This window comes from Octopus sinensis, unplaced genomic scaffold, assembly GCF_006345805.1.
Source record: "Octopus sinensis unplaced genomic scaffold, ASM634580v1 Contig18899, whole genome shotgun sequence".
In the NCBI taxonomy this organism is placed as follows: Eukaryota; Metazoa; Mollusca; class Cephalopoda; order Octopoda; family Octopodidae; genus Octopus; species Octopus sinensis.
In genome coordinates, this window is record NW_021836125.1 from 70,223 (window position 1) to 87,271 (window position 17,049).

The 17,049-nt window shown below is 35.2% G+C and overlaps 1 protein-coding gene across 1 annotated transcript; it reads right to left on the minus strand.

The window, feature by feature from the left end:
* Positions 1-272: 272 nt before the first annotated feature.
* On the minus strand, positions 273-1,788 carry LOC115231788. The gene is made up of 3 exons (XM_029801728.1): positions 1,606-1,788; positions 763-1,053; positions 273-401 (listed from the first exon to the last, which is right to left on the minus strand). The coding sequence occupies exons 1-3, from the start codon at positions 1,786-1,788 to the stop codon at positions 273-275; spliced, it is 603 nt and encodes a 200-aa protein (XP_029657588.1).
* Between the last annotated feature and the right edge of the window lie 15,261 nt (positions 1,789-17,049).

Genomic DNA, 17,049 nt, shown 5'->3' on the forward strand with positions numbered 1-17,049 from the left:
TATCCCCAAAGGAATATTCCATTTAATGGTGGGAATTGGTTTCTTGATCCGATATTTAATGTAGTTACATTTTCTAACGTTACTAACACAATTTTTCGAATATAATAAGATTTTAGTTATAGTTCTTAATACCGAAAGTTAAACTAGACATCAACAATAAAAAACTCTCTGGATCAATTTTTAACCAAAAAACGGGAATTCTCAATTAAAAAATTGTAACTATTTCAAAATCACTAAACAAAGTAAGAAAAAACATATTAGTACAAAATAAACTATTTACTGGTCACATCTTCTTCCACTTGTATGTCCTTCAACTCATTTTCCCTTTGAGTAAGTCTAAGCATATCAGATATCTGTTCACTGCTCAATGCAAAGTCAGGATTACCAATTGCCTCAAAAACCTAGAAAATACAAAAATGAATAAATACCCTCAAAATTCTCTCCACGTCAATTTTTCCATCACGATCGTCGTCGATGGTCCCCAAAATCAGTCTTAACTTTTCCTTCTTTCCTGCAGAGTCATTCAAATGGTCCAAAACTTCGTCAATGCTCACCAACTGCTGCCTAAACAACTCATTGGCTATAAAAACATGCGAAGATCTCCACTCTCGGGTTGGGGAGTGGAGGAAGACATTTTTTCAATCATCTTTGCCAGTCGGCCCCGCAATAGTTTGGAAGCCCTGGTCTCACTCAAAGGTACGTTTTTTAAATCAGACAGTCTTTCTAACTCTTCCATGTTCTAAACATATGGTAAAAACACACCTGTTGATATTCCGTGATCCCATCCTGCAATTCACGGAATTCTCTGGAGGACAAACTCAGATTACGGTGGTCGACTGCCTGAATTAGGAGGTTCTCAATCGTTTCCAAGTCATCACATTGAACGTTGACATGATCCACGTTATTTTCATCAGGGAGTGCGGATATGTCCGGACTCTTCTCACTGTGGTCGTCCTTAATGGCCTCTTCTTCGTTGAGAACAACAACAAGTCTGTCCGTGTTGGAAATAACCTCTCCACTCTCCTCTGCCAATCTCAACTTGACATCCTCCTCCTATCAATCCAGAAATATCTATAAACCGTGTCTTGGTCAAGGGAAAGAATTGTTTTCTTCAATTTCTCTTCAACAGGTAAATTTGGAGGAACGTAGAGCGCACTCGACAACAACATGAGAGAAGCAGGGACTTGGTGGTCAATATGGAGGTCCAGCCACTGTTGGAGTTGTTGTTTGAGTCGTTCTTCCCTCAGTCCAAACACTCGCATTCCTCTGGCTTTACAAGCGGAGACCAATTCTGCTGAAGTGAGACTTTCTACTCCTTCTAATTGGATCATCTGAATTGGTCAGTTGGGAGTACTTTGTCGTCGGCTTTCAGCATTCGGAGCTTAATGCCCAGTCGGAATCGGAGGAGTGGGACAGTCGAGGTTGGATTGATGAGGGTCGACATGTCCAAAAGACGACAAATTGCTATCAGCTGGTCCCTGTTTAGTCCATCCATCGTCAGGTCGTCTTCAAATAATTTACAAAATTTCAAAATTTGAGATGTCTCTGGCATTTCAGCATTGTTGCGGATCTAATTTAATTAATTATTTAAATATTAATATTTACTGTTTTCATAAATTGAACAAATTCTTCTACACTGGATGTTCTTGTGGTGTCATTTTTCTTGATTACTGTTACTGACTCTTCGAGCGTATTTTGTAAGAATTTTGCCATTTCTAGCTTAACTTTAAGCCTTTTCCGAGCCATTTCCTGTTCTTTGGTCTCATTTTTGAAAGTGCTAGGCAGCATATTGGGAAACAATTTTATAAAGACCGGCATCAGCAACTCCAAAAAGGGTATCAAAATAATAATAAACAACGGGACCATTCGAATCAAATCAGCAGTGGTCCTTACTAACTGAAAATTAATGTCAATCTATGCCTGTTTTCTCTCTCTTCTAGTCAGGAAATGCCCACGTAACATTCTTGTCAAAAGACGAACCGATATTTTCAGTTCTATCGCGAAAAGGCGGAATCCGTCGTAGTAATGTTTCACTTCCTTCACAAAGCGGTCTTTAAGAGACGGTTTTTGAGCCTTTCCGACGTCTGTGTGTTTCGGGGATGAGTCTAACGTGGGTTTTTGAGGGTCTGAGAGTTGATTTTCTTCGAGTTTTTTGATTACTTTGTCCAATTTTGAGTTCGTGTTTAAATTTCTGTTTGGTGTGATTAAAAAAATTGCATTTTTTGTGATTTGTGGAGAATTATGGTAGGTTGGTAAAATATTTATTATATTTTGCTTATATAAATTACTGTAATTATATCTAAAGTGATAAATCAGTAAAGAATTATACTTTTTGATTAAATGAGGAACTCTTTGAATTAACATATGACGTACAAATCAAGGCCAGCACTTAAATTAATTATTTAAACATAAAATTGATTTTTATTATTAAAGTTAATATTGTATTTAAAATATTATTATAAGAAAGTATAAACTGATTGATTATCTAATTAAAGGCAGGTTCTCGGGCACTTCTACCGTACTTCATACCAACACAGCTCGGAGTTTGTATCCGAGGAGGCGTGGAGGCCGAGGTCCACGGTCTACGTGAGTTTGTTAACTCTTCCACGGATTCCTAACGAATTTCGGCCAAGATCGATTTAAAGAATAAATTCAATTTTGTTAGAAGAGACTGTATCCTTGAAGCCTGCGCCAAAGAAATTCCGTACATCCTACCGATTGTCAACTTGACATACTCCAAGCCTTCTGCGCTTATATTCGGGACAACCATACTTGATTCTGCCAATGGAGTTCAACAAGGTGACTCTCTAGGACCTCTCTTATTCTCCCTCGCAATCCACCAAACAACGAGATTGTGTAAAACTGACCTTAACATGTGGTATTTGGATGATTAGAGGAACCCCCGAAGACATCTTGGAAACAATGAAGTCGCTTTTGTTTAATTTCAGAGCACTGGGGCTTTAATTAAACTGCGGCAAATGTGAAATTGTGAATGTCAACACGGACGAACTTTCCTTTCGGATGTGGATGACTGAATTCGACAAACTGCTACCCGGATGTACCTTCTCCCTCAAAGAAGACTTGATTTTTCTTGGATCTCCTATTTTTGAAAGTTGTATCAAAGCTGTTATGAAGGCTAAAATATCGGAATTTTCTTTTCTCTCTGAAAAATTACGTTTTGTGGATAGCCACATTGGGCTCTTTATTGAGGAACTGTCTATCTATTCCAAAGAAAAATGTTAGCTTCCGTCGCCGTCAATGCTTCTATACAACGCCGGTACTAGAGAATCTACAAAAAAATCATTTATGTCGTTGGATTTTTTCTATAAAAACCAGTTAAGAAGAATCGTTGATATATGTTGGCCACATAGATAAATTTAATGAGTCTTTACGAGATGTGCAGTTCGCGACCTATAAGAAACGATGTCCTGAAAACCCGACGATTTTATTCGTCCCTTCATTTTTGTATCGCCCCTTTATTTCGTAATATTACTATTAAGTAATTATTAGAAATTTCAACTCACCCTATCAAGTATGAGGGCATCATGGTCGTTAGAGACATAATCAATTATTAATTACATTACATAATTCGAAATAATTTTCTCTCTGTTTGGATTTAAATTGTTAATTAACAATCAATAAAGTTTCAACAAGAAAACTTCTAGTCTATTACAAAAAAACATCATTCTTTTTTAACAAAAAAATCCCAAAGTCTTCTCAACAAACTGGAAAGTCAAAAAATCCAAAAGAGACCTTTCACCTTTTTACGCCTAAGAACAACCAAGCGACCCTAAATGCGCTTTCATTGTTCAAAATGTAAGAGTCGGGTTACCAGACGTCTCATTGGCTGCGAGAGCAGTCCAGACAGAGCACAGGACCTATTAGACGAGGCGCTAGATCTTCATCGTTCGTTTATCAGTTAGGGCAGGGGTCGGCAAATACTTTTGGAGAAGAGCCAATTTTGAACATTTTTAGAAATTTCAAAAAATTGAAGAGCCACCTTTTATCACTTGTCAAAAATTTAAATTCATAAAATTAAATAGACATTATTTTAAAAAATAATTAAAAATTCATTTTAAAAAATTAAATTAATTAGACGCATTAATGAGAAATGTGATTCCTCATTTCTTTGGAGAGTTGGTTAATGTCTGGGTCGTAAGTCGTTAATTTTAATCTGAGGTTAGATTCCAAATTCGAATCTGTAATTTTGTTTTTTAATTTCGATTTTATATAATTCATATGAGAAAAACTTTGTTCACACATATAAGTGGACCCGAATATTGTCAAAATTCCGTATGCAATTTTTTTTAATTCATAAAAAGAATCTGGAAGAGAATTCCAAGTTTCGAGAATCACATCTTCAAGTTTCTTTTGTATAACATTAATATCATTCTTAATTTTACCAGACAATGTTTCTGTTCCAAGGTTTCAAGTAATTCTGAAAGGCGAATAAACTTTGATGCCCATAATTCCTTACATGTCAAGTCCAATAGCTGCATTTTGAACTCAGCTGCGTTGACAAATGGCAATCAATTTAAATTGCTAACTTTAGCACGTAGAGGGTTTATAACGAACGATAGTGTTGCTTTTTCTTTTCTAAAATCCTTAAACCTTTATATTTAAACATTCATTTTTAACCTGTCATTGAAAGATTCCTTCATGTACAAAAGAGCATTTTTAAAATAAGTTTTATTTATAGTTCGATCATTTTCTTTCAAATATTGGCGTAATTTAGGAAAATGTAAAATATTTGTTCTATATCCTCTTCAAACAAAATTAATTTTTTTTCAAATAATATCACTTCCTCATACATGAAAAAAGCAATATTTCCACTCCGTTGCAATTTTAAATTAAATTTGTTTAATTCTGATGTTATGTCAACCATAAAATAGAATTTCTGCAGCCATTGGTCATCACTTAATTCGTCATAATGAATTTTTTTCTCATTTAAAAAAAGTTTGACTTCTTGCATACAAGAAGCAAACCGATTGAGAACGTTCCCTCTCGAAAGCCAACGAACTTTGTTGTATTGAAGTAGATCAATATACTCGTTGTTGGTTTCGTTTAACAACTCTTTAAATAGCCGATGATTAAGTCCCTTAAATATATAACAAGATCTTCACCACGGGTTTGACCCTTTAGAGGCAATAATGCCAAAAGTTCTTGCCTCAGGAAACCTCGAGACACATAACGAACAAACAGAGACACCTAAGTATGACATGAACAATGATACTTGAGCAATGTCATTTATATCACATGATTCATCTATTGCTATTGAAATTGAATTAGACAATTTCATGTCAGAAACTTGTTGAACAGATACATTCGAAGACATCTTAAAAGTCCTGTCGGCTACTATTTTCGCAGATAAAGGTATATTCATTATCTTATTCACGATTTCTGCCTTATTTGAAAAATCGTGAAAAAGTTCTTCAGAGGTTTTAATGAAACATGCCTTTATAAATTCCCCATCGGTAAATGGTTTTCCCTTTTTGCGATCTCGTGGCTTATCACAAAATTTGCAATATTTGCAGTCCTGGCATTGTCAGACCAACATTTAAAAGCAGAATTCTCAAATTGAATATTTTTTGTAAGTTCTTCTACAGCTTTCTTTCGGGAATCACCAATTGGATATTTTTTGGCGAAATTTGAGTGTTTTGTGTTAAAGTGTCTCTCTAAATTTTACTTTTTATTTTGATTCAATGTTTCCTGGCAAATGAGACATTTCGGTAGTTGTTCGGAATTAGACGTGAATGCAAAAGTTGCAGTCCATTTTGATTGAAAATTTCGCGCATTATCGATTTTTTTAATAATTTTTTTCTTGCTAGGCATATATCGATGTACAACAAAAATTAATGTTAAACGTGCAAAAATTTTTTGTTATTAACAAAACAAAAAAAATAGTTAAAAATTGAAATCATTTATAAAAAAAATAGTTAAAAATTGAAAGAGCCTACCGTAAGAGTTAAAGAGCCTTCAAAGGCTCGCGAGCCTGCTTTTGCCGACCCCTGAGTTAGGGGACACAGCCCAGAAGATCCGTGAATCATAGCTTATATTGACTTGTGGAATTGTAACGTTTGAATTTAAAATTCATTTGCCTTTTATTTGTTGAGGCTCATTCTTGAATACGCGACCAACTACAGCATTCACTGTTTAAAAAAACAAAGCTGACTCGACATAGAAAACACTCTGGTTTTTCGATTATTCTCTGTCATGTATGTTCGGAACACTTTTAAGAAGTCTATTGTAGATCCACTGACTTTCAGAGCACTTACAATCTATGAGTTTCATGGACTTAGAAAAACTCAGGCTTTATAAAAAATAGCTTAATTTCCAAATTTAAAAAACATTAATCAAAAAAATTAGTCATAATAGTTATAGAGGATTAATTGTTCTTCATGATCATTGGAAAATTGCTGAAATAATTGGTCCAAAGCAGTGTTCCCTCTAAGCTGCGCGCGTGCGCGGCCGCGCAGCAGTTTGCACCTTGCTGCGCAGCGAAATTTTTTTCTGCGCAGTAGAAAGTATAATATTAAAAATTGCTATTTTTTTTAATTTTTTATATGAATTTATATATTCTTATTTTCATTTCAAAACGAAAACGTGTCTATAATATTGATATGAGACTTAAGAAAAATTCTCCTTCTTTTAAGCCAGAATGGTTGATAGAGTACGTCGAAACCTTAACACCAGATTCAAAAATTCCCCAACATGTGCAACTGGGTGATATTTTTAGTTTTTCCGAAGACTGCGGAGTTGTTTGTAAAATATGTGGCGACGCTAAAGCGACTTGTGATTTTGCGAGTGGAAAAACCTGGGATATATGGAAATTGGATTATCTGAAGAGACATATTACCCATAAAATTCATTCAGATTCAATAATAAAATTAAGAAGAATTCGAGCAGGAACTGGAATCAGCTGCTTGCTCACAGAGTCTAAGGATGACCGACAGATGAGATTCAAAATGAGTGATCGTGCACGAAGTAAAATTGAAAAAGTGAAAATTCTCATTGACAATGTTATTTTGGCTCTCTCCATGAATGCTTCATTACTTTCTGTTATGAATATACATGATCATATGGCAAAATATGTAGAACTTCCTGATAGCTGGCGAAGTAAAAATTATGCATTTGAGTTTGTTGAATGCATCGACTACGTGGTCAAAGAGATATGTATGCAGGAAATTAGAGAGTCTCGGTTCCATACACTCATTGTGGACGAAAGCACAGATATATCCGTAACCAAAATGCTTATTATATATATTAAATATCGTCCTACGGGGACAAATTATCACAAAACAGTTTTTGCTAGCATAATGAAACTTACAAGTTGTGACAGTAAATCTATTTTCATTGCAATCAAGAAATTCTACATGACAAACAATCTTGATTTTCAAAAGATGGTAATGTTTACATCAGATGGGGCATCCGTTATGCTAGGGAGAAGAAATGGCGTGGCATCACTGATCCGTGCTGAGGTTCCTCATCTTACTGAACAACATTGCGTCGTTCACAGACAAGATCTAGGGATCGATGATGCATGGAAAAAAAATAATCTTGTGAAAAATATTGAAATATTACTCCGGACTGTTTATACTGTTTTCAGTCGATCAAGTATAAAAAAAGCTGCATTTCAGGACCTGGCTAATGTTGTTGTTGAAGATGTCGTTTCATTTAAGCCACTAAATGAAGTGAGATGGATGTCTCGGCATTTTGCTGTTAAAGCTTTGATAAAAAACTACACAATTTTAATTGAATATTTCAAGAAACAGGTTGAAGATGATAATGATCCGATTGCAAAATATTGCTTAAAACAACTTCAAAATCCTCTTATTCATGTTGCTTTAACTGTCTTAAATGAAATTTTGGCTGAATTAGCAGATTTGTGCACAGTTTTCCAAAGAAGCTGTATATCGACCATAGAAGCAGTACAGTTTGCCAGAGCAAAAATTTCGAAGCTGAAATCTCAATATTTGGATGGAAATGAAATTTACTGGAGTGACAGTGTGAAGATGTTGTTATCAACAACTGGTTATGGAGATACAAATACAGATGAAATCCTATGCTTTATCGAGCATGTTTATCTGCATTTACAAGAAAGATTTCCAGTTGACGAATTAAGAGAATGGGTAGCATTTGACACTCAAGCAATTCAAAATCAGACAAACTTTGAATTTGGAAAAGAGGAGATAATTAAATTAGCGAAAAAATATGAAAATTTACTCTCTTCAGAAGTCCCACTCATAAAACTGCAGTCGGAATATACAGATCTCAAGTTTATTTTAAAAGAAAAACTGCACTCTGGTGCTTTGAAAACATTTGAAGATGTAATTTACTATATACTAGCGGAGAAAAAATTTTCAGCCACTGCAACATTTGTGGATATTTGTGGCACATTTCAAGCGTCGAGTGCTGATGCTGAACGTGGATTTAGTTTGATGAACTGTATCAAAACTAAACTACGTAATAGACTTGAGATTGACCATTTGGAGATGATCATGCGAATCAAATTCTATTTAACAAGTGGGAATACAGTGGATCTTGATCGAGTATACAAATTTTGGATACAAAATAAAAACAGAAGAGAATATCCAATTGACTAGACCTATTTTTTTAACCATTGGTTTTTTAATTGTAAAATTTTCCCTCCCCAAAAATTTTTTGCACACGTCACTTTATAACGCTGCACAATGCAATGTGCCCAGCGCGCATAGCTACCACTCGCTTAGAGGGAACACTGGTCCAAAGACCTCTCTTCCGCAAAACAATATAGATCTTCAATCTCGTAAAAATCCTCATTTTCTATAGCCACAATCGGTTCCATTTTTTGATTCGGTTAGATTTTAACCCGTCCCGATACAGTATTTATACTTGCTAATTAGTGAAAATTAAGTTCGCTGTTAAATTTCTTTTCCAATACTTCCTTTTTTTATCTTATAAACAATATTTTGTAATTTAGCAATTAATGGAAACTTTTTTATTTACGACCTCCAATTTTATTAATCCTAATTTTTCACTGATTGCGACTGATTTTAATATTCAAGATCAAATATTTTTATAATGATGCATTACTTTTGAACAATTGCCGTCGAGACTTCCTGTGTTTTTGGGGCCAAGACGCTTGCTCATCTTAAAAAGCTTGGCCGTCTGTGGACCTATCGCTCCAGAGATCCCAGGAAATTTATATTCCTTATTCAGAGGATCTCGCTGGCTGTTTTACGCGGAAATTGTCTTTCAATCCTTCAAGCCAGTACTTAATAGCTAGGTTTTTTTAACAATTTCCTTGGGTTTAAATAAATAATTGTAAGTTTTTTTTAATTAACATGTCGAAATATATTTGAGTTTATAATATATTTGGGAAAAAAAAGTTTATAATCTGGGAGAAAAGATTTGAGTAATTATCGTTCGAAAGTTAATATTGATTATAGAAAAATTGTTGTTATTCTGGAATCATAATTATGTTCTCCTTTTTAATTATGTAATTTGACCAGACAATAACTACATTTGATTTTAATAATTTCTAAAAACTCTTTTATCATTGAAGATATTGAAATTAAAAAATGCTTTTTTGAGTCGACAGGTTACAGCAATCAAAAAATTTATTAAATAGTTAATTAAATGACAATATTCATAGTACTCACAAAGATAAAGCTCACATACATCATTTCGGTCCTCCTCAATGATTCTGAAAACATTCGTATGTGTGCATCCCAACAATTATCGCCTAATTCAAACACCAAAGGAGATACTTTTCAGGGTTTTTTAAGGGCAGATACTGCACATAAAACTCTATGCGTTATACACACTAAATTCGGAATTATCCTGCTTTAAGACTAAACATATCAATATTAATTTCAATCTGATTATATCGTATATTTACCAAAAATGTAAATTTAACGCCGGTCTCTCGTGGGGAAAGTCTCAATAGCGCAGGAAAGGGGTATGCAGTGGTGTATGCACTGTGCCCGTGTCAAATCTTCGGTAAACCTACGGGTTTAAGGAATTATGTTGACATTTCTTTCATATTTTAAGCTGGATGTTTGTAATACTTTTAATAGTATTTTGTAGCACCATCTTTTCTACGAAATCACGCTGGCAGGTATAAGTTGGCAAATACTTTCTGGTTTCTCGACTTTCTTGTAATATTCCAAGAATATACACTTAACTGCCGATCCAGTTTATTGTGAGTCTCAAAAAACGTGGATCAAAGAACAAAAAGCCATTTGATGTCAACTCACGGAGAATCAAGCCATTTCCATGCTTTTTTTATAAGATTGATTTCTATGAACGTTTTCAGGAATTATGAACAGATTATACATACTGTCACCGTCGGTGACACATACTATCCCTCTTAACAAAACATCGCCCGGTGGATCGCTCCCAGTTGATTTGCCAACAAGTCGTATTTGTGAAACTTTTCCACTTCGACCTGCTTGAGACAATTCTGTGAAGTGATTCCCACCTCGATAGGCGTAATTGTGTTGCTCGATTTGTCATGAACGAATATCCTGAATTGAGAAACAAGTTTTTTTCAGAATCACCCATAAAATGTGTTATGATCACTGATACAGTATTATTGTAGTTATTTGCCATGTAGAAATGCTTGTATGCATTTCTTAATGTAAACTAACTAATTATTTTAATATGTAACACTGTCGGCCGGAAGTATTTCGATGATTTGATCCGAGAAATAGGTGTTGGCATACAAAAACCACTTATCCTCGAACATTCGCCACCCAGTCAGGTAACCCCGTGATATTCCATTGGGATTGAGCATATACTTCTAGAGCAGGGGTGCGCAAGCTTTTTGGGTTTGCGGCCGCATAGCATGTTTTTTTCCTTCTCTTCCACGGCCGCACATTTTCTGCATTATTTTTTCGATATTAATATAGTAATTTTTTTAATTATTAAAAGTGACCGTATAAGTTGCCCATTGTCATCGAGACCGAATGAGTTCTTGGACAGGAAATGCTCTCGTTCATCAGGGACATCATATTATTAAAATAAATAATTATTTCATGGACAAAAGATAAGAAAGAAGGAAAATTAATTAAAAGAAATGTATTATACAAGTTATTCTAATGACGGCTAGGATCTTTGGTATTTTTTGCGAGCTTATTAAAATCCACTGGTAGGGTAGATATCATTATGCGCAAACATGACTCTAAGTTTGCATCCGTTATCCGAGATCTATATTGACTTTTTAAATATTTTATTTTGGAAAATGTAGACTCACATAAATATGTGCATCCGAATAAAACGAGAATATTTCTTGCCATTTCACGTAAATTTGGATAATCTGTCGCTGATTAAATCATTGCAAAATTAAATCATTTTTTAATTTCAATAATTCAATTTGAAATTCCAATGGCGCATTCTCAATCGAAACAGTATGTGGTGCTGCAGTTAATTGAAGTTTGAGTTCAATTTTTTTTAATTCGTTAAATCGCTCTTCAAATTGTTTCAAAATATAATCGAATATAGTATTAAATGTATTTGGTGTAAGATCGTCATAATTAATTATTTTGTCATCAATGAGATTTTTGACTTTTTGAAAATGAAATAATTCATTTTTTTCTATGTGAATCTTCAGTAGGCGGCATGTATTCATAAAATCGTTAATTTTTTTATACATTCGACAAATTGTTTGGTCCTTACCTTGCAAAGATATATTCAAATTATTGATATATGGACTTGACAACTAGGTGGTCTAGATGTCTTTGAAAATGTTGTTTAGCATTGTCACGTTTTATAGTTTTCACAATCTCATGGCACAATAAGCATTGCATGCTATTGTTGTCTGTTTCGACTACGAAGTATTCACTTTCCCAGTTGATATTAAATTTTCTTTTTTCTTCATTCAAAGCACGTCGTCTTTTAACAGGTAATGACATAAATAAATTAAGCCGTTTATGATAATTACTTTTAATAAAGGTTAACCATTATATAAAAATAGAATTTTATTTAATATGAATATTTTTAATTATTATTTAGGGTTTTTCTTGATTAATTAACACTATGAGCATTATATTTAAGATTAGTTGCTCGATGACCTAATTGTGCCCACGGCCGCACATTCATCGACTCTCGGCCGCATGCGGCCTTTTTTCAGTACTCTCGTCCAGAGATATGATCGAAACTGTTTTTTCTCAAATAAATGAACAGAGGAATTCATTTGCTGTGGATGATTGCGTCGCCGTTTGGGACAAGCTGGGACTGCCATTGCCGTCTGAAGTGACGTGCCAATCGGAGTGAACGCCAATACGTATTAAAGGCTAAAGGAAAGCATGGACCAGAGAAGATTGGTTTGTTTACAAGCGAGGAGCCAGCCCCTAAGCGGCGCTTGGCTAAACTGTTACCCTTGTAATACAACTGACTGCCTTCTTAGTGATGAATCCGTGAGAACTGGAGTCTGTCTACGCTTCGGTCTACTCGTTTATGCAAAACAATGCCGCTGCGGCGTGTGGACCGACGAGTTTGGATATCACTCCCTCTCATGCCGGAACAGAATTGGACGTTCCTCACGACATTCCGAACTGAACCAGATCATCTGTCGATCTCTCCGAACTGCTGGATTCCACACACAATTGGAACCTACAGGGATTTTCGTAGAGGACGGCAGAAGACTCGATGGGATGACCACATTTCATTTCAGAGGGGAAAGTGTCTGGTTTGGGACGTCACGTGCGTAAACTCCTTTTCCAATCAGAATATCAAGTTGTGTGTATCTGATTAATTCTATTAAAAATTGTTTGCAAATAATTTTATATACTGACGTCGAACAAACCGTATCGTAAATCATAATTCTCTTTGGCTTTATCTTTGTTTTAAAATTAATTATTTTTCTCTAAGAGAATTCAAAACGGCGGGTGTCGGTGATAAAGAGACCCGGTCATCTAAAAGACTTGACTTCTCCTGTGACCGCAGAAGTTGGACGGAAACTTTTACGCTCAATTACCAATCTCTGCAACCGTTTTATCTCCGGTTCGCTTCCTGATTTTGCTCGCGGTATCTTCTTTTCTGCAAACCTTACTGCCCTCGGGAAGAAGGACAACGGCGTAAGAAACGTCGCTGTGGGTAATTTTTTCCGCTGTGGCTTCTCTGTCACGCCATTGTCCCTGTTTGTCTCCAAACTTTCTACCCGCTCAACTTGGTGTCGGCTTTTCCAATGGTTGCAAGGCCTCAGCCCATTCCATTCGTGAGCTGTTAGAATCTTCCGAGGAGTTTATCATGGTCAAACTGGACGTAGCTAATGCTTTCAACTCGATCAGACGGGATCACTTACTGTAGTGCTGCCGCGAAATGGCTCCTTTCGAATACCCCCTCGTACATCTCGCTTACGCATCTCCAAGCATACTTATGTGCGACGATGTTCCTATCATTTCGTCTACTGGGGTTCAGCAGGGCGATCCCCTGGGTCCTGTACGACCTCCATTTTATCCTCCCATCACTTTCGGCCATTGGCCTATCTATCAACCCAAAAAAATCTGAAATTGTGAATTTCGGCCTCCAATAAAGTTTATTCTCTGCCGCCTCTTCGGTTTGCTGCAATATTCTTCCAGACGTTCGTATTACCGAAAACTCTAATCTATCCATCCTTGGGGCTCCCATGGGTCCTTCCGCCCTAGAAGCTTCATTTTCTGAAAAAATTTCGAATCTCGCTAAAATGATCGAGAGGCTTAAAAACATCGAGCCTCACGTCGCATTTTTCCTCTTGCGAAATCACTTTTCCTTTATACGCTAAGATGTGCACCCTGTTTCCACAAAAGTGACCTCCTATCTGATTTCGTTGCGGCAGGTCTCTTATGAAAGGCCCGGTTTGACTCGAGGCGGCCTGAGTCCGAGGACAACCAGCGCCAGTGGGACGAGATTGTATGTCGGTCTTTGTACGAAAAACTCACTCCGAAACTTAACCAACACAGGCTTGCCTGCCTTCGTGCAGACTGTCACCCAGGCAGCGGTACTTGGATTGATGCCTTCCCCCTCTCTTCAATTGGGAACCTCCTGGACTCCGAGTGGCTAAGAATCGCCATCTCCTTACATGTCGGGCTCAAAATCTGTCAGGCCCACAAATGTCGCTGTGACAAAACTGTGGACGAGTTCGGGTTACATCCCCTCTCCTGTGGGTAGTCTTAAACAATCTTTCTCTCTTTTCTAACTGTCTCTATTAAACTAATTTAATTTTAAAAAAATTAATAAATATTTATTAAAAAATTAAATGTAAAAAATTAAATCGATTATTTTTTAAATTACACGTGTTGCGTTGTGAGCATGCCAATTTCTGTTGAGAAAAAGTCTAATGACTACGTCCAAGTTTATGGCTATAAAGTTCTGAATATAACCTAACAACTAGAAAACAGCAAAGGCGGTTGCTCTTTGTCGCAAAGGACAGGGAATGATCCGCATAAACAACAAACTACTCAAAATCTGGGAGCCTAAAGCTCTTCTTCCAAAAGTATTCAATACTCCTTCAAAATTTAGCTCTGGGATCCAATCATCGCTCTTGGTCAAGGAACGTTTGAAGACTTGAACATTCAAGTTCGTGTCTCTGGGGGAGGAGTCGTCTCTCAGATTTACGGTTAAGACTTTCACGAGATTTTTTTAGCCATCCGTCAGGCAATTTCCAAGTCAATTATCGCCTTTTATGCGAAATGTGGGATTTGTTATTTTTTAACTTTTTAGATAAGGACGAGGCTAGTAAGAATGAATTGGAGAATTGTCTCTTGAGTTATGATCAATCACTTCTTCATTCCGATCCCAGAAAGAGGGAGGCGAAAAAGTTTGGAGGGCCTGGAGCTCGTGCCAGATACCAAAAGTCGTATCGATAAATTAATTTCATTTTTTTTTTCTGTTGAAATATCTTCCTTATTTATTTTAGTTATTAAAACTTTTTGTTAGTCGATTTAGTTTATTTCCTGAACTAAAAAGCATTTTTTATTTATAATTTTTAAAAAAAAACCGCATTGAAGCAAATTTGGTTTTTTTGTCGGGGATTGTATAACTGATTGTATAGTAAATAAAATATTTAAAAGTTTAAATATTTAGTAAATTGTTTGGAATGAGATTTTTATCTACAAATATTTAAAATTCAGCACCAAATTTGCATAGGCTTAGTCAATTCTATCATGAAGAAAGTAAACAGAAAGAACTATAACGAAATCAACTTTTGGCGCTATCCAGAAATCTCATACGTCTTTATCCTGTAGATTAAAGCTTACAAGAATTAAATAAATGTGAGTGGAAAGAAAATTTAAAACGAATGCAGCTGTTCTTATGAGATTTTAAACTAGCGAATGAATGAAAAGCAAAAATGAGGTGCGGAAATACGACAGAAGAATAGTTATTGAAATGTTGTACACACACAGAAACAAACACAAAAATACACAGAAAAAATAAAAACCAGATCTAAGGACTCCCTATAGACTGTCTCCCAAATCAAATTTGGAAAGGAGTCTATAAGAATCAGAAAACTGAATTAAGTCTGCTCAAAAATAAACAAACCCCAAAAAACTCGACTCTTTATGATAAAGAAGTTCAGAACTGTCAAGAAAAAAGGAAACTTGCGATTAAAATCTTTTTTCAAACGTTTTTATTGATTACACAAAACAATGTCTTTATTAGGGACTTGAACTTCATTGTAAAACAAAAGTAGTTAAGAACTTAGATTATTATACAAATAACCTGCAAACTTTCATTTGCCGAGTGGACTGTTTGGAAAATTAACATGGTCTGATTACAGCATCAACAAGTCATTCCTTCTAGTGCCTCTTCAACCACTGGCAAACTAAAAAGACTCACAATTGATTCCAATTCTATTAGCAACACTCTATACAAAATCCTTTCTGACTTTCTACAAAACAGTCAAAAATAGCAACCTGTCTTTTACTTTATGAGAAAAAGAAACTGGACGCTCTTACAATTCTGGGATCAATTTGAAACATTTTTTTACCTTTCTAAAAAAATTATCTTTGAATAAGTGTCAGGTATTAAACTTAAAAAGTAGTTTTTCTGATTTATATTTGTTTTAATGACTTTTTGTTTCTTTTCTTAGATTAAATAACAAATGGAACATTTAAATGTATTCAGAAGATGTTTTATCAATTTAATGTCTGAAAATACAGTAATAGCCTGATGTACTTTAAACACATTAAATATTTTTATCGTTTTAGAAACATTTAATGCTTTGATAGACAACGACATCATCTAACCAGAATCTCTACAAGATTCTTAAAAAGCACTGCATACATTAAAAATAAAAACATCCTTTTTAGAAAAACCTGATTTATACTAACCAACATTAAACCCCGTAATTCGTTGTAAATTGAATGTTATTTTCAAATGAAAATATTAAGTATTTGTTATTTGAGAAATACTAAATTTTGGTTTCCAAGGCTCATTAGAAACCGGATGTAAAACAATTCCTTCGTGGTCATCGCTCTGCTTGGCCAACGATAGCTCAGGACCTCTCTTTGACCGTTTTCCCTCTGTAACGACAGTCCCCGGTACTGGCTGAATCAGGTCAAGCTAAAATATATTTTCTTTTATAAACAAAAGCAAGCTGATTTATCCCGTCATCTCGAATATGCGCAGATGATTGGAGTGAAAGAGAATTCTTTTTTCTTATTCTTTCTTTAATTTGTTCTATTTGATTATTTATTTTTATTCACTTGACTGAACTACACTAAAATCATTCAAGTCTTCAATTTGTCGTGACTTTTTCCCTTCTCGTAGATTTAGGATTGGTAACTTTCTAAAATAAAAACATGTGAATATACTTGTAATCTAACACTGATCTTGGCTCTATTTTTATGGTTGAAATGATATTTCCATGAACATCAAATACGACCTCCTTTTTTACATTTGTTCGACATGGGAGAGTCTAAATTAGTAAAATTGAAGTAACCTTGTAAACATGTGTGCTTAGAAATTTGTGAGATTCTTCTGACGGCCAGTTTTTAAGAGTTTTTCTTTCTTTTTGGGCTTGGCTTGAAAGAGTGGCCAGGCTAGAGGATTTAGATTTTGTCGAAATTGGGCAAGGAGTTATATTTT